Source organism: Podarcis pityusensis (genome assembly GCF_964106645.2).
Source record: "Podarcis pityusensis genome assembly, chromosome: 10".
Lineage (NCBI taxonomy): Eukaryota > Metazoa > Chordata > Lepidosauria > Squamata > Lacertidae > Podarcis > Podarcis pityusensis.
The window spans coordinates 14,506,151-14,524,795 of record NC_138035.1 but is presented as its reverse complement, the minus strand read 5'-3'; the positions used below and the strand labels follow the sequence as shown (position 1 = coordinate 14,524,795).

At 45.4% G+C, this 18,645-nt stretch overlaps 1 protein-coding gene and 1 long non-coding RNA gene across 3 annotated transcripts in view; one reads left to right on the top strand and one right to left on the bottom strand.

Moving 5' to 3' along the window:
- Positions 1-8,826, top strand: part of BCAT1 (branched chain amino acid transaminase 1) — a 60,094-nt gene extending 51,268 nt beyond the window's left edge. For both annotated transcript variants that reach the window (XM_081023139.1, XM_081023140.1), the window contains 4 exons: positions 3,515-3,600; positions 4,939-5,079; positions 6,902-6,976; positions 8,500-8,826. In XM_081023139.1, coding sequence (XP_080879265.1) covers positions 3,515-3,600; positions 4,939-5,079; positions 6,902-6,976; positions 8,500-8,541 — 344 coding nt within the window. In that variant the 3' untranslated portion in view covers positions 8,542-8,826. The remainder of the gene's footprint in view (positions 1-3,514; positions 3,601-4,938; positions 5,080-6,901; positions 6,977-8,499) is intronic.
- A 6,006-nt stretch (positions 8,827-14,832) lies between these two features.
- LOC308486542 lies at positions 14,833-17,743 on the bottom strand. The gene is made up of 2 exons (XR_013991143.1): positions 16,155-17,743; positions 14,833-15,789 (listed from the first exon to the last, which is right to left on the bottom strand). It is a non-coding gene; the product is annotated as an uncharacterized lncRNA (long non-coding RNA).
- Positions 17,744-18,645: the final 902 nt, after the last annotated feature.

Genomic DNA, 18,645 nt, shown 5'->3' with positions numbered 1-18,645 from the left:
CACAAGGAGAAGGGGACGACAGAGGATGAGATGGTTGGACAGTGTTCTCGAAGCTACCAGCATGAGTTTGACCAAACTGCAGGAGGCAGTGGAAGACAGGCGTGCCTGGCGTGCTCTGGTCCATGAAGAGTCAGACATGACTAAACGACTAAACAACAACAGAAGCAGGAGTCGCATCCATTGCTCTGCCCATTTATACACCTGGCCCCACCTGCTGGCATCCCCCCCCCCCAAAGTTGTGCATGAAGCGAATGCCGCCCTCCAGAAGAAAAAGAATATTTCCCACCGCTGTTTTAGGCCACCTGATTTCTGCGCTGTCCCCTCCAGAGCAGCGCTTATCTGCACAATGGTGAATTTTAATCAGGACTTGGTGAAAATGCAGCCCACAGCTTCGCTTGCAAGGAAAAAGAAAGACGTTTTCAACTCTGTAAGCGATAAAACGAGACTCTGCACTTTAATGTTCTTCCTCTTTAATCTGACATCAGTGATTTGTCCTTTAATGAAAGATAAGTGAGCTTCTTATTTAGCCAAAGCTTGTAGATTGGCTTTCAAGTCGCTTCGTTGTTCTGATTCTTTGCATGATTGCCTGAACAAATTGCACGATAAAGGAAGTTGGTGGAAGCTTTTGATCTGGGAACCACAGGGTGGATACAAGGTCCCTACCTAGCAAATCTTCCTTGGCCAAGAAAACTTAATAGCGGCATCGACGCTGGCTTGGTCATGTCGGTAGAATGGAAGATGGCAGGATCCCCAAGGACATGCTCTATGGCAGCATTTCTCAACCTGATGATGTTGAACTACAACTCCCATCACCCCTAGCTAGCAAGACCAGAGCTCAGGGATGATGGGAGTTGTAGTCCAACATCTGGGGGACCACAGGTTGAGAAAGGCTGCTCTATGGGGAGCTGGCTTCAGGCACCAGGCCCATTGGCCGACCAACTCAGTTTTACAAAGATGTCTGCAAAAGTGAGATGAAGGCCAGCAACATAGAATCATAGAGTTGGAAGAGACCACAAGGGCCATCGAGTCCAACCCCCTGCCAAGCAGGAAACACCATCAGAGCACTCCTGACATATGGTTGTCAAGCCTCTGCTTAAAGACCTCCAAAGAAGGAGACTCCACCACACTCCTTGGCAGCAAATTCCACTGTCGAACAGCTCTTACTGTCAGGAAGTTCTTCCTAATGTTTAGGTGGAATCCTCTTTCAAGGAATCTTCTTTCTTTCCTTCTTTCAAGGAATCTTCTTTCAAGGAACATCAAGGAATCCCTTTCAGACGACCGCAGTGCCTGGAGACAGACAGGTCCTGTATCCATAGCAGAGACCAGAGGAGAAATGGCCGCTGGCGCATCTGCAGCAGCACAACCAGACACCTTCATCTGCCCCAGCTGCAACAAAACATGTCTCTCCCGTATCGGCCTCTACAGCCACAGCAGGCGCTGTAACCTTCCAACAGTTTGACTTCACCCCCAAAGGCACACTCCTCCATTGTCTCCTTAGACAGATGGATGCCAACATTAACAATCTCCTAACCTCTCTGGGGGTTGGCAAAATTGCCAAAGTCGTCAACGTGAGAAGCTTCCCACCGCTCCAGGCTGTGGGAGCACCCAGGGGCTTGTGACTTGAAGGTGCCACTTACAGAAACTGGTATTTGTATTAGTCTGTCACAGCAGCTGGGGAATCGGGGTCTTCACTTGTTTCACTGACCTCGGGACCACCCTCAACCACATGATTCCAACTCGGTCACGTATTCACTGGACCGGACCTCTTTCAGCCAGAGGGCTGCATTGCTTTCAAGGCAGCCTTCCAGGGGCCACATAGCCAGCAGGGCCTTAGGCAGAATTGGGCTAAGCAATGAATAAGGATGCTATCTCTGTACAGTATTCTGGGGTGGATCTAAACACAGGGGGAAAGCACTACATATAAGTCAGTACAGTGGTACCTCAGGTTATGAACTTAATTCGTTCCGGAGGTCTGTTCTTAACCTGAAACTGTTCTTAACCTGAAGCACCACTTTAGCTAATGGGGCCTCCCGCTGCCGCCGCACCACTGCCGCGCAACTTCTGTTCTCATCCTGAGGTAAAGTTCTTAACCCGAAGTACTACTTCCAGGTTAGCGGAGTCTGTAACCTGAAGCGTCTGTAACTGAAGTGTCCGTAACCTGAGGTACCACTGTAATCAAATCGTTATTAAAAACGAAAAGACCTCTATGGAAAATTGCATTTTAAAATTTCCTGCTCTCTGGCGCCATCTGGAGTTGCATGTTTATAGCACATTCAAATCTCTGTTTCCTTACTAACGTAGCTAAGTCCTTAGTTTCTACACATACGCATATGACCTCTCTCTGTACTCCATCCAGACAAGCAGATGACATCACAGTCCAGGGACCAATTCTAGCCAGGTGAAAACGCCAAAGAAGGAAGTGAAGCCAGGCCACTGAGGTGTGAGGCCTGGGGAGAGTCTCAAGGACTGGACAAAGAAGCCTGGGGGGGGGTATATTTGGGCCTGGGCCTGAGGTTCTCCCCCGCTGCTACATGCTATCTTGGGCAAAGGGGAGTGGGCTTAAAGGGGACTGAGCCAAGTGTATGTAAGATGGTCATGTATGTTTAACTGTAAGGAATCACCCCATGGATCTGAACTGGTTTAGGGTGGTGGTGGTATTGGTTTTTGTGTGTGTTCTTGTTTCTATTGTGTATTTTGTTTTTTTGTCTTGTATTTTATGTTATGAACCACCCTGAGATATGCGGGTAAAGTTGCGGTATACAATTTTTTTTTTATTTTTCCCCCAAATTTTTTTTATTAGTTTTCACAATATTATAAACAAACAAACAAACACACAAAACAGACAAACATAAATCATAGCCTTATTGAAAATTACAGTTATTAACTTTGTTAAGTGACTTCCTCGCTTCCCCTTGGTTGAATTTCATTGCATGTCCTTTTAAGGGTTTTCCAAATCCCAATTTTTATGAAATTTAACTTAAACATTAACATCCTTAGATCTTCACCTTATGGAATTAAACATATTAATTCATCACTTAACATAAATAAAATACTTAGCCCATGAAGTATCTGCAAGCTGTTTTCAGTTAGTTTAACTTAACAAATTTAACTAAATAATCATTAAATTTATTCCACTCTTCCTTTATTAAATAGCAATAATAAATCCTCAGAAATCTAGGAGAAAGGTGGATTGGGGCCAGATTCTGCCTGACAAACCAAGGATTTCATGGTATCACCCATCCATACCAGAAGTCAAAATGTTTCATCTTTCCCAATGTCTTTTTCCATTGTCATTTTTTAAAACAACAACAACACACACCTCAGTATAGAGTTGGAAAGGACCCTGAATATCGAGCCTAACCCTCTGCAACGCAGGAATACGCAGCTGTTCCAGACAGGGATCGAACCTGTAACCTTGGCGTTATTAGCACCACGCTCTAAAAAACTGAGCTATCCAGTCACGTTTGGGCACTTGTTTGTTTCAATGCTGATCTACCGTGTTTTGTATTGACAGAAGAGGAGCTGGCGACCCCACCCCTAGACGGCATCATTCTTCCTGGCGTGACAAGACAGAGCATTTTGGACTTGGCGAGCAAGTGGGTAGGTGTCCGCTGTGTCTTTTGCTTCCAGGTTTTGACATCTATCTAATTATAATAATAATAATAATAATATAAATTTTTATTTATACCCCGCCCTTCCAGGTTCAAAAAAGCTGGCTCAGGGCGGCTAACAACAAATTTAAAACACTTCATTGATGCAAACAAAAAACAGCATAAAATACAGTATAAAACAAGAATAACAATAAATTCAGAATTCAAAAATCAATTTAGGTGGGAAATCCATCCAATAAACATTAGATGATCACCAGGGCTAGCTGGCTAAATTAGTCCTGTTTGGGCCAGTGAAGAGACCAGGGGAGAATTAGCTATGGGGTCTCAGAGCGGGTGATCTTCATAAAAGGGGAGGGGGAAGGAAGAGAAGGAAAATGAAAGATCAGGCTGAATTCAAATTAAAGGCCAGGCGGAAAAGCTCTGTCTTACAGGACCGTGGAAGGAAGTTAAATCCTCCAGGGCCCTGGTCTCCTGGGACAGAGCATTCCACCAGTTCGGAGCCATCACTGAGAAGGCTCTGGCCCTGGTGGAGGATAATCCGACTTCCTTAGGGCCCGGGACCTCTAAACTATGATTATTCATGGACCTTAAGGTCCTCTGCGGGGCAGACCAGGAGAGGCAGTCCCGTAAATACGAGGGCCCTAAGCCACAAATTAGTGGCTAGTAGTAGCTGTCAGTCTCTTAAGCCAGGCTCCCATTCCCCCAAGCCTCTGGCACTGAAATCACGCTTGGGAAGGTTAACTCCTGCCTCCCCAGCTACGATTTCCAGGAAGATCACCCCCTGCTTTAGGCTTAGGGTGGGGTGGGGAGCAAAAAGACTTTTTTTCAAGTCTGGATGCCAGAGGGAAGGAGGGAATCGGTGTGTGTGCATGTGTGTGCAATTGCAGCATGTCCGTAGTACCTGCAGCACTTTTTTGCAAATGTGGTGACCTCTGTTCTGAGCTGTTCTGCAAATTCGGGGAACATCTTCCGAGCTGCTGCTCAAGCTATAAGCTGTGGTCCGTTTGGTGAGCAGAAGGGAGACTGCATTGCACTCTTGCTTCCAGCGAGCAACCAGACGCTACAACACCACAATCCCTATCAAGCTGGCCTGTAAGATTTCATGGGCGCTTTCTCATCTTGATAAGGAATTAATTAGGGGTACCTGTGGAATTTCCAACAGGTGCATCTGGGAGCCCCTCTCTGTAAATAACCCTCATTAAACGCACATTTGGAAGCACTGTGCCGTGTTTCTATAAGTAAGCTATTCGCTTTTTAAGCAAAGGAAATGGATCTTCATAATTTAATAATGCTTTCTTTGGCTCCTCCCCTTTCTACCTTGTCACAGGGAGAATTCAAGGTGTCAGAGCGATACGTCACCATGAGCGACCTGATAGCTGCTTTGAAGGAAAATCGAGTGAAGGAGATGTTTGGTGCTGGGACGGCTTGCGTTGTGTGCCCCATTTCTACAATATTATACCTTGGCGAGGTGAGGGCGAGTGTTCTCTTTTTCAGCTTCGCAAAGCAGGATTGTTGACCATGCGTCAGGGATTTCCCAAGGAGATCCGTAAAGGAATTGTGGTTGGTCTTATATTTCACTTTTCGCCATCTAGCTCTCAAATCAGCTTCCTTATGGAACTTTGGAAGAACTCTAGTAAAACACTGTTAACAGCTCAGAAGGGAGGCCCTGTTTCCTAACTTAGAATCTTGCTGACCAGTAGGGATGTTAAGAAGGCATCATTTACGATTCCCGCATTGGACTAGATCACCCCCATGGTCCCTTTCAACTCTACAATCTTAGGATCCCATGATCTGTTCGGCCCTCTACATGTGGCACGCAGCACTGCTTCCACACAGCTGCAGTTCGTCTTCTGCCAAAAACGACACTATTCTACTTGCTGTGGCAAAGTTATGTAACTTTTGACACATGTTGCACTGAGGGTTATCAGGAAGTCAGCCCTAGGGATGTTTTCAAAGTTGTCCCATGCCAGCAAGCTGGTTTCCTCAGCTTCTTAAGACTCAGATTACCTTTTTGTACCTTTTGCTTGTGTTGATAATTTAAATAAAGAAACGAACAAACCTCCTTGGGCACCTTGGAAGAAAGGTGGCATATAAATGCGATAGACATATATATATATGTCTCTCGCTATCCGAAAAATTCTCCCTGGAGTACAGCCCTTTGCATGGGCTGTGGTTCCACCTGCTGTCCAAAGGCAGGAAATGCACCTTCAAGTCAAGGAAGTAGGCATTGTCGGAGTCACAGAATGCTGTGTGAGATAGTAAGTCTGCAGGCTTGAGTTTGCTAGCTGATGCAACTGCAATACTTTCTGTGGAAGTTCTGGGTCAGAAAGACTCAGCAGTAATGTGCTGTCAGTTGATTGGCTGTCATCGGTTTAAAAGGGAAACCTGTCCAGCAATAAGGGGTGGTGTAGAGGAGTGTGGTCAGAGAGAGAGAGTTAGAGATCTTCCTATCTGTTTTAAGGTGCAGCCAGGTACTCTGTTTGACTGTATGAATTGCTCGTGTATTATAGCCTGTAGATATTTGTATATCTAGCTCACAATAAATATACAGTGGTACCTTGGGTTAAGTACTTAATTTGTTCTGGAGGTCCGTTCTTAACCTGAAACTGTTCTTAACCTGAAGCACCACTTTAGCTAATGGGGCCTCACGCTGTTCTCATCCTGAAGCAAAGTTCTTCACCCGAGGTACTATTTCTGGGTTAACGGTGTCTGTAACCTGAAGCGTATGTGACCCGAGGTACCACTGTACTGCACTAAAGAACGTGGAACTCTGAGCATTTCTGCTAAAGCGCCGCAAAGAATTCGTGACAGGCATGGCTTAGTTGTCCTAAACCCCAGTCCGTTTCCTGCCTTCACCCAGGACGGTCTTGGTTTTGTCTTGGTTTTCTGGTTTTAGAACATAGAATCATAGAGTTGAGGATCTTCTCGTCCAACCCCCTGCAATGCAAGAATATGCAGGGGATCGAACCTGCAACCTTGGCACTATCCATCCCCTTTTAGTTGCAAAACCTCTCACAATTACGTCCCCTTGTTTATGGAGTTAACTTCCCGCCTCTTACCAATGAATTCCCCACGTGCCTTGCAATCGGTTCCCTCTTCAGGGATGGTTTGTGTGTTTGGTACACACTCCTGCAGAGTCCTCCTGCCTTCAAGGTCAACTGCTGTCAGTCATACATAGAGCCTCTCTCTGCCTCCTCCAGCTACACCCTCCCCCTTATATCAGCAGGAGAGGACGGATCAGGTGCATGCGTCGGCCAGCATCTACTCACAAGTCTCTCTTCCCCCCTTAGCATTTGCACATTCCAACCATGGAAAACGGACCTCAACTAGCTACTCGTTTCTTGAACCAGCTGAGTGATATCCAAGTAAGAGTCTCGTTTATTTTCTACATTAACAATGCAAGGGAGGGATGGCTGAGTAGTTCCTTTCATGTCTAACACCCCAGTTGCAATATGTGGAAGTTAGATCCAGCAATATCCATGGAGCGGATTCAGCTATGCTGTTTGCAACGGGGTGCAGTCTTCTTGCACAAATACACCATCTCAGAATGTGTATTTGGGAAGATTCTTCGTTTTAAGGGCTCATTCATCATCCGCATGTGGAAAACTACCATGTGAGAGAGATGGCATGGCAGGGGGTCTCTTTCCTGACGTGATCGCTTTCCTTGCATGGGGAGTGACAGCTCTCCGTGTGCAGAAAGTTTTTGATATAAACGTTCCTTTAAACAAAGTGTTCTCTCCTCGCCCTCTGCCCCCCCCCCACTTTTCTGAAATGGTATGGTCTTTTGAGGTCAGTGACGTAGCATGGGTTGTCAGTGCCCGGGGCTGTGCAGAAGGGGTGGGTCCCTGGGAGGGAAACAGACGGAGTATGCATGCGCATTCAACTGCCTAATGGCATCTGCGTCACCCAGGAGATCGCAGCCAAAAAATAAATAAGAAAAGAGTCCTTCCGTGTTCTGGAGAGGTCACTTCCTGCTGTGATCACTGTCCACTGGGGCTGTTTGGAGCTGCAGTCTTTACAACCTCTGGGGGGGCGATAGGTTCCTTGTCTCTGTTTCAAGATTAGGGCCATATTTAAACATGATAGTGAACATGCAAGCAAAAACCCAAACAGTGTTCTAAGTGCCTGGTGCTTGCCAACACAATTTTTTCTTTGGAGGGGTGGTATTGTCCTCCCTGAGCTCAACCAGGCAACAAGCTGGCTGGCAGAGAGCTTCTACAATCGCCATCACCCCTAACGCCTTCAACAGCCACCAATGCCCAAAGTTTTAAGATCCTCTAATGTCAGTTTCCAGGATACAAGCCATGCACTGGTGGGTATTTGAACCTGGCTATACGAGCAGCATCCCCATTTTGCGTCTTAACTTTGACTTCTGTGGAAGAACAAACTCCATTTGGACAAGTCCTGCTGGTTAAGTTCCTCTTGACCATTCGCATCACACAACGTATGTGTGGTGGTGGTGTTTTTTTTTAAAAAGGCACGTAAGCAGCCCAGAGGGTTACGGTCAACTACCAACCATCATTTCCACGTTGTTGTTTCTCCCATGAAGCAATGAAACGAGATAAAATCCAGAGATCTCCTCAACAGCTCTACCATATGTTATTCTTAGATTCAGTTCCACAATTATTATTATTTTGCATTTTCAGTCTATTTAGTAGGGGTGGTTGTTGGGAGCTTGGCCGTGCTGTGAGTCTGTTCTGCGTTCTTAATGAGTCTGTTTCACATGTCCTTCATGTGCCATTGTTGCATCATGTATTAATTGCCTTCGTTGCCTCTTAACCCTATTGATGTTCCCCATTGGCTGGTGGTTTTCCTGCTGTCTGGGGACCCTCTCTACTTAACCCTTGTGCCGTGCTGATGCCTATAACTCTCCTTGCTTCTGTTTCAGTACGGAAGGGAAGACAGCGAGTGGGCAGTCATCGTGTCGTGAGCGGGGAAGAGCGGCGAAGGCCCAGACCTTCGGTCCACACCACGAGGCAGGCTGAAGTACCACCTGAGCCATGACCAGTTTTACCGTAGCTCTGTGTAGAGTAGTCTGTGTGTTTATCACTTTGTCCCTGGGCTGGGAGGGTGATTATTTCCACGTGACAGGGAGTGTGAACACAACCGTTTTTGATTTTTCTACTGTGATTTTTTGCTCTAGAGTAGAAACCTGTCTTCTGGTAGAGGTGCTAGTGTAAGCAATAGACACTTTCCCCCCCGAACGGTTTGCTTTGTTTCGCTTGTGTCCCTGGTACAGTCGACAGGTGTGTTTTTAAGCAAAAATGTTCTTCAACTGCTCTTCAGTGCAAGCCAAATATGACTTTACTTAACTTCTAAAGCACAGACTAGGCTGTTCCATGCAACCCAATTGCCAAATTACTCAGAGAAACCCTTTGTTGTCTCTGGAGTCTTATCTTTGTTTCCAGCCTTGGAAGATCACAACATTGATCTTCAAGATAGAGATGTATCTTGCCTTCATTTTGGGGTGGGGTGGGGTGTTGTGAAACCTTTCCCCTGGACTCAGTGGGATCTCCTTTAGTATGTTTCCTACTTCTTTGTGTTGGTCACCAAAGCCATGTCTCATAGCTGTGGATCCTTCTAAGAAAGGATAGGATCAGATTTCCCTGCAGTGCCCAATGACACCATGCCTTGAGTGGATTCAGATGACCTCTTTTTCTTCTCCCTCACTGAAAGTGATTTCCGCAGTCATTGACGCCGGCCCTACCATTAGGCATCTTGAGGCAGCTGCCTCAAGCTGCAGGTGCTGGCAAAGTGCTAGAGGGCAGAGCTGTGCATGCTAAGCTAGCCTGTTGTCTTTGTGTGCAGTTTCCTTACTAGTAGGGAAGTCACATTCAGCCGACAGTTTGTCTGCAAAGGAAGGGGGCAGGATCTTGCCCTTCACCTCAGGCAGCAAAATGTCTTGGGCCAGCTCTGTGAAGTATTGTGCGGAACTAAACTGTTGGGTGGAGCAAGGTTCCGCTGCACAATGGCTTCCCCATCCATTACATTTTGAGCCAGTTACCAGATAATATGGCTATCACACAGCTCAACAAACATTAAAATCCCTTTGGGCGTTCCAGTTCTGTGTAGTTTCTGCAGCAGCTTGTCCCTGGAAGCAAGTGGCTGCGGAGTCCCATAATTCATTCCACCATCTGGCTCCCCTCCTCACCTGTAACCCTGACAAGGCCAGACAAGTTGAAGAGGGAAGCTACAGCCTTAGTCAACTGGAAGAGCCGACAAGGTGCTGTCTCAGGCATCCTGAGATGTTGGAAAGTCTCCAAACTTGAACCGCAAGGTCCACTGACCAGAGGTTATTGCAACGTAGGGGCAGATGCACAATGGTGGCTCAACAGCTCATTATCTTCTGTACCCCATGAGCCAAATCTGATCTACCACAGGTCAGGGATTCTAGTTTAGAATGCAAAGCCATTTGGTTCCTGCCTCTCTTAGAACAATTGGGAGACAGGAACACTTGTAGATCCCGGTCTCCTTTCTGACCATCCTGATCAAGACCATGCTGCCCTCATCTCTAACATCTAATGGGCCTTTTAGAGCTGGGAGATGTAGGAGACTGGAAGAGAAACGGTTCACCTTCTGCTTTTGCACCACCCCTTCCTCTCATTTTACACCCCTCTCAGCTTCTCCTCCTGCATCTCTCCAGTACTGTCTGCATGTTCACAGCTCTGAAATTTGGATGCTTCCACCGAAATGTGGAATGTGCATGGCGGACTCAGCGCTGCTCATTGATGCAAGCTTTGTGCAACCTCCACACAACGACATCCTCATTAAAATGCCCTTCCATTTCACCGCTCACCCCGATCCAAACGCAATGCACATTTACCGTTTTCATTGGGCTTTTCCCATGCAGATTTCCCATGCAAACTTTCAGTGAGGATTAAACGGGGAAACAATATGAGATAGTGAGGATGAAATCATGTAGCTAGCAGCAGCGAGTCTGCAGCAAACTGCCTTGCAGAGGTGCCCCTAATAGCTTTGGTTGCTTTTTTTCCTGCACCCCACAATGAATTTTCCATCTGAAAAATGAGATTTTTCACCTCCTTTCTCACCCCTCCCTGAGTTAGCTTTAAGACATCTCTTGCCAAATCGGTTACTTATTACGGTGTTAGGGATGCTCAAATTATGCCGTCCGGTTATCTGTTGAGTTAACATTAGCATAGTTTCACAGGGCAGCAACTGAATGGTGCAGGTAAGATAGCCAATAAAATAGTACAGAGAACTATTGCACTAATGCAGTGCTTTGGAAACGAAACTCTGCAATCCTATACCTGGTAAGTGTACATAGGACTGCAGCCTAATAATTATATATATATGTATATGTATATTTTCCTATAAAGGTAAGGGTGAAATTTTGGAAAACTTTTAAACTCTGCCACTTTTTTAACAGAGCCTACCTCTAACTGGTGATGTGATAAACACCTAGAAATATGCCCTGTATCTCTCCCCTTTCTGGTCTTATCACCGCCTAAAGCATTCAGCAAAAGCACAGGACACAGTATTCCCTGGACTGTACCACTTTGGAATACAGGTGGTGGCAGGGAGATGGCTTGCTTAAATCCCACCCAGTGTCAGCAGTTACCTGGACAGTCTAGCACCACCCAAAAGTGAGAAGAGTTCTAGCGCAGACTTCTCCCTGACATGCTAGCTTTATGTCCAAGAGTTGTTCTTTTTTAAAATGCCAGGGAGCATTCAGGGCTTGCAGCCTGAAGTGATACGCTCCGAGCAGCGCTATACCAAGTGCTTTTAAAAGAAGTTTAAATAAGTTTGTAAGTAAAATCCCGTAAGTGGATTAGGTTGTTCAGCTGCTAGTTACAACTCCTAGGTAACAGTGAGCTGCTATTCCCATGACTGCAGTGGGACTCTCTGACCCCCTGGCATCTCAATTAAAGTAAAAATGTCCTGTTGTAGCTGTGGTGATAAGTTTGCATACATTAACCTTTCCCTGCAAAAGTGCAAATCCAGGGAGGCCCAGGGCCACTCAAACAGAGAACAAAATATTTTGTTTGACTTTGCTCTACGTTGGTGAGCAAGGGACTACCTATTTCTGGAGAGGGTTTTTTTTCCTATCTGTTTTTCTATCTGCAAGGTTTTTGGGTCTTTTTAAAAGCCACTTTATTGAAGACCAGTTGAAGTTGATAGTGCCAGACCGTGTTCTCTTTAAAATACACATGTTAAGCACAAGCTCTTGTGCCATCTGTGGTAGATGTAGCACAGTGTATTTCTTCTTCTTGACACCTGAGTGTGTATTGTGCTCTGATCATTGTTCGGTTTTATTCCAAGTATTCCTAGCCACTGGGGTGGAGGGTTCCCCAGTTCCTCTCTCGTTTGACCAATGGCCGCAGCATTTGATGGGGCGCACCAGGAATTTTGATGTTGAGCAGAGGAATAACTTGAACAAGGCCACTATCATAACTGTAGAGTGCCTTTTGACTAGAGAAGAGCATGTCCGCATTCAGCCTCGCTAACCAAGACCAAAACTCTGCCGTTTCACATATTGGGCAGAAGTGGGATCTGAGAACCCTCTTTGACGCTGCATATTCCCCTGCAAAGTGGCAGGACGGGAAGTACCGTATTTTTTGCTCTATAAGACTCACTTTTTCCCTCCTAAAAAGTAAGGGGAAATGTATGTAGGTCTTATGGAGCAAATGCAGGCTGCACAGCTATCCCAGAAGCCAGAACAGCAAGAGGGATTGCTGCTTTCACTGCGCAGCAATCCCTCTTGCTTTTCTGGCTTCTGAGATTCAGATTTTTTTTCTTCTTGTTTTCCTCCTCCAAAAACTAGGTGCGCCTTGTGGTCTGGTGCGTCTTATAGAGCGAAAAATACGGTAATTTGCAGTGGAGAAGATGCCGTTCGGGGGCTTAACCCTTTGCTCAAGCACTACTCTTCCTCTGCAGTCTCTTCTCCCTGGACTGCTTTTCTGGGGAAAAGCAGCTGGCAAGAGGAGATGGGATTGCAAGGGGCTGGAAGCAACAGTCATTGCCCATTGCTACCCTTTGCAAGGGTAATGTGGTGGTTCGTGCCCCCAGAGACACACACTCCCACTGTGTACCATTGAATGTGTAGCTCCAGCCCAAGATGCGTTCTCTCACAGAAATCCACCATGCTTACAAAATGCTCCACTTGGGATGCGAGCCTGAAGGAAATGCTGTTTACCTGAGGCGAGCCAGACATGCAAACCTGGGATTTTGCCAGTATTAAGAAGCCCTCTTGAACAAGAATTGTGAACTCTTGCTTACTGGTTCGTGAGTGCTTCGAATGGCTCGTCCCAGTTGGATTTTGGAGACTTTCTCCCAAGTATTTACCAGCTGGTGTAGCTTGGCTTTCTTGTGAGGCCTGGCTTCCTGGCCACCTCACCCCTCTCTCCTGATAAGCACCAGGGACTCCTCTGCCCAGAAGCTAGAGTTGCAGTTCCATCCCACCACATTAGCTGCTTCTGGCGAGTATGTAGGAGACATGCCCACTTTAAATACTTTGGAAGGCAAAGGAAGTTGGCTACTTTGTGGGAAGGAGGAAGGGGTGCTCTTATCCTGAGAGACAGTGGTTTAGCTACGCTGGTATGAATCTGTGTCCAGAAGAGATTAAATAAACGAGCCAATCTCAGGTTCACAGGAGACAGAAACCATTGATTTTTGCCAGAATGGTTGTGGAGCACCACACTGATGTTGATAAAATGTGTGTTAGATGCAATTGTTTCTTTATCCAGCTCTCCTCTGAGGGTGACTGAAGGAATAGTGTAAACTGCTGTAATAATATGAAATCGAAATAAAAGAAGTACCAAACAGGGGAGGTTTATGAAGAGGATGAATTGTTACCTGGTAGGAAGGCGAAAGACACCTTCAGTGCACTCCTGTTATACTAGATTTTTGTTGAAAATGTGGCTCAGAGTTGGGCCACTTAACACATTACACAGAAGTGGCAGGAGGAGAGATTAGCCTTGCATTTCATTGCCTCCTGCCTCCCAGTGGGCTTTGCACAGCACTTGTTGTTAGAAGCAAGCACAATGAACTAATCTCATGATACATCATCTTTGGTTTCTGTCCATTGCTCCTCCCTATCTACTTCTTTTTAAACAATTATGGAGTGCCTTGAATTACCTTAATGCTTTGTTGTTGCACCCTTTTATATAGTGGGGTTGTGCTTGCTGTCAGAAGTTTTTTTCCCCCTTCGTTGTTTCAGAATTTTGCTTCATCGTCACCTCTTTATTTCCAGAGTTCAGAGGCGAGTGCCTTTAACGTATGTTGCCAAAATGGCGCCAGCCGAGCTCAAGAGAGGAGGTATCAGCAGGCTTAAGAGATCTCCAAGGGTTGCAGAAAGATGGAAAACCTGGGGGTGGGGTGGGAACCAAAACAGCACAGCTAGGACTGAAGGTGGTCTGTTGGCCCTAGAGTACTGACTGACTTGGGGGGGAGAGAAGGGGATGGAAAGCCAGAGGAAGATGGGAAATAGAATAGCTTATCCTGGATGATGGCTTGCAGGTTCAGTGTTATGTCCTCTGCCTTTCAGAATGGCCCCCAATAATAACTTAACGTTAGAAGAATGTTTCTGTGCATTTTGTAGAATAGCTGTAGAGGACATTGTTCACTGCGTCACCCAGGGTCCTCTGTATAAAGATCTATTTGAAAAAAAAAATCTGTCTTGAGTTTAGCCACAGGAAGAATGTTGTTACATCAAATGAGTTTGTGTGCTTTTTGCAGTTAAACAAGGAAAATCACATTACCATGCGTGGTTCTGTATTTAATACAAATAGAGAGCCAAATTTGTGGCTTAACTCTCAGCTTCTTTTATCTGCCTTATGACCTATGGCTAATCAGATAAAATTCTTACTACTGAAAAGCAGAGACATAGCATTGAACGGCCCAGAACTACTCCTTGAGAACTACATTTGAATCTAAAGATCCATAATAGTTGCAACTGTAATGTGCATTTTCTCTCTTTTTTTCCTCCCCAACCCCCAAGCTTATAAATTAATACAATATATTGTCATAAATAGATATTCACTAGGAGGGGAAGGGGTATTTTAAAAAAAAGCATGTCATATCAGTCAGTATTCCAGCTACACTAAAGAAATATAGAACAATTCATTTAATAATCTGCATCGTCCATCTTCACTGCATGCAGGTTTTTGAAAATCAAAATATATGGAGAAAAGACTCAAAGTCTGTTATGTGTTCGCTACATTATATTGTTATTAAATATATAATAATGTGCATTTTCATTGAGGACAACACTAATAAACTCGCAGGGAAGCTTTGCAAGAGAAGCTCTCAAGAGAAACCTGTGTCTGTCATCAGACGCAGCCTTTATACCCACTAAAAGCTAGTTTTGCTCAGTTATCGCTAAGATAACACAGCTATTTGTCTAGTATAACAGCTCTGTATTGAACATAACCAGGACATTAGACACAATTCTCAGGCATGCACCCAAGGCCTCTCGTCTGTTGCCTCTTCAGCTTTCCCAAGCTACTCTTAAAAACAAGCAGTTGACGTACCCACACGGGGAAACTGCTGAACACGCTCCTGAAGATTTGTGTGCATACACGTGCGATACTGACCTCTTTGCTCTCTTGCCCACAGCGTCTAACCAGAGTGCACTGCTGTGTCTTAGCCTTGTAGCTACAGGAGTGTTTAGAATATCTTGGAATCATCTGTGTTAATCGGTTTTTAAAAAAATCTGTACGAGGTTTTCCGTTGTTTTTCTAGACTGTGATTGATGAAGGGTCCTGGTTTTTAAATGGTCTTTTCTTCAATGTAAAAGAGGTTTATCAGATCACACTCAAACCAGCAGAGTATTTTGATATTGCGTGACAATCCTATAAAAAAAATAAAACAAAAGCTATACCTTCTCTTGTCTGTATTTTCAGTGTTTCCACGAAAGCACGAACAATAAAAGAAAACAAATCTGTCACATGAGTCACAGCAGAAAGATGCACAAGATCTTTGTAAGGCAGGAGATTAGTATAACTGGAATCCCATTGTCTTGAATTATATCAAACTATTTTCCAGGGATAATAATGCATTCATTCCATTTAGCGCTGCCTTTCTTCTAAGGAGCTCAGAGTCTCATACTTGGTTCTATCCTTCCAGTTTATCCTCTTATCAACCCTTCAAGGTAGGCTGAATGTGTGTGACTGGCTCAATGTCGTCCTGCAAGCTTCTTTACTTAGTGGGGATTTGAACCCTGGTATTTTGGGTCCTAAGGGATGCAGGTGGCACTGTGGGTTAAACCACAGAGCCTAGGACTTGCCGATCAGAAGGTCGGTGGTTTGAATCCCCGCGACGGGGTGAGCTCCCGTTGCTCGGTCCCTGCTCCTGCCAGCCTAGCAGCTCGAAAGCACATCAGAGTGCAAGTAGATAAATAGGTACTGCTCTGGCAGGAAGGTAAACGGCGTTTCCGTGCGCTGCTCTGGTTCGCCAGAAGCGGCTTAGTCATGCTGGCCACATGACCCGGAAGCTGTACGCCGGCTCCCTCAGCCTATAAAGCAAGATGAGCGCCGCAACCCCAGAGTTGGTCACAACTGGCCCTAATGGTCAGGATCCCTTTACCTTTATTTTTGGGTCCTAGTCTGGCACTACTCCCATTTTTTTGCCATAAGTTTGTTCACCTCTCAGGATATTGTTGCCTCATGAGGTTTCCCAAGGTGGAGGCGGCAGCCTTTGTCAATCTTTGCACACCGGGTGCCATTTTGACTTAAGATGCTGGAACGGAATATGACTGTCACATAACTTTGCCCATTTTTCAGCATAGGTTGTGTCACCTGTTAACATATTGCCACCAAACTCAGTAGAAGGGTTCCCAAGATTGGGTGGCAGCCTTCATTGATTATTGATTGGGTGCTGGGTGCCATTTTGAATCAAGATAGTGGACCAAAATGTGGCTTTTGTGTGACTTCACCTGATTTTTGGTGTGACAGGTTCAAACTTGCCAATTACACTATCCATTAAAAAAAATGCATCTTTTTGGTTTCTAAAAATTCCCAGGTAGCACCACTCACTCTCCACTAGTATCATATGAAGCAGGGAACCTATATGTGTCAGATCACTTTGGGGCATAGCTGTCAACTTTTCCCTTTTCTTGCAAGGAATCCTATTCAGAATAAGGGAATTTCCCTTAAAAAAAGGGAAACGTTGACAGCTATGCTTTGGGGTTTAGAAGTCTGATCTTCCAGTATTGCAACTTGCGTGGGGATCAATGCAGGGTCCTGCAATTCTTTTGGGTATCCAAGTTGTCCCTTCATGCAAGCTGAGAAGGGTCCAGGCAGACCGGCTGAGGGCTATCTCCCCAGATTGGAAGCAGCTCTGCAAGGTCTTAACCAGAGGTCTCACGCAATTTTGCAACCTGCACTCCTCTTCATTGGAATTGCCAAGGATTGAACAGGAAGCATTCAACATGGAAAGTATGCTCTCTTGCTGAGTTATGGTCAGTAGTGGATGGTGTATTGGAGCAATGGTGCTCGTGTGACCTTCTGACACAAGTGAGTCACTGTTTTTACTGGGAAGGAGATGGAAACTCAATGGCAGGAAAGGCTGCATGGTGCAAACGCATCAGCAGGAGAGCTGGCTTGCCTTTGCACTGCACCAACCTTCTGCCCTCTGCCTCCCAGTCAGCAGCAGTGACTGAGTTGTCAGAAAGTCAGGTGAGCACTACCACACTGGTATGGGCCTTTCATGGGGAGGAAATGCATTAGCAGGGCTGATTTGAAATTTCTCAGGAAATAATTTTCTGACACATTTTTGCCAGTTTTCTCCTTTTCAGTTTGCCCTGAACTGTTTGGAGAATTTCAAGCCTTCCTTTGCTAGTGGATATTTGGCAATACCTCACCATCTACAATTTTTTGGGAGGAGGGGGTGGCAGCTGAAGATGCAATACTAAGAGAGTTTAGTTATTATTTTAATATTGCTGAAGGGAACAGTGGGCTTGCACCCCTCCTCCTAGTCTTCTTTCATGGTTTTGTTCATCCACCAATATGGACTGAGAGGAGGGTTTCATTCACCCTTAAGTGGACTGACATTTCTCAGCAAACGATTCTCTATTTTGATCTCTGAGCTTCTTCTGAACTCTTGAAAAATGATATTCCTCATGTGGAGAACATTCAGCAAAATGCCCCCTCCCCCAGTTTTCATACATTGGCTCCTAGTACGTTTCCGAGCACAATTAAAGTGTTGGTGCTGACCAACACTTTAAAGCCCTAAACGGCCTCGGCCCAGTATACCTGAAGGAGCATCTGCACGCCCATCTTTCAGCCCGGACACTGAGGGCCTTCTGGCAGTTCCCTCACTGCGAGAAGCCAAATTACAGGGAACCAAGCAGAGGGCCTTCTTGGTAGTGGCACCTGCCCTGTGGAACGCCCTCCCATCAGATGGTGGCTGGGGAAACCCAGCCAGATGAGCAAATTATAAATTATTTGTATTATTATTATTATACTCCACAAGTAACCTGGTGAATTTCTGGAGACCATTAGAAACATAGAAAGTGGCCTTGTAGCATGTCAGACAGCTCTATCTAGCTCAAGGTTGTCTACACAGATGGGCAGAAGCTCTCCAGGGTTTCAGGAAAGGGGTTCTCTCCTAGTCCTACCTGGCGATGATGGGGATTAAACCTGAGACCTTCTGCATGAAAAGTAGATGCACCACTAACTGAGCCAATGCCATCCTTCCCATTTCTTCTTCTCAGCACTCTTCTATAGCTTGAAGTGCATTGGGTTTTCAGATACTAATTCCTCAAATAAATCTATTTACACATAAATGACAACACTGAGATACTAGGCCCCATTGTCCCGCGTTCCTACTCCGTCTTCCTGCTTAGGCAGAAGCTACACAATTCCCCAAGCTAATAATGGATTGTAAAAGAACATCTGTGCGTCTTTTCTTCCCTTGTGCACTATTTGTTTAATTGTGGTGGATTAACATAGCAAGGGGGATGGTACATCATAACTAGGCAATTACCCATTCTTCATCGCTTAGTTATGGTTGTGCTAATTGGTCGTTTAACACATAAGATAGGCTAACATTAGAAACGTTTGGGGCTGTTCAAAGA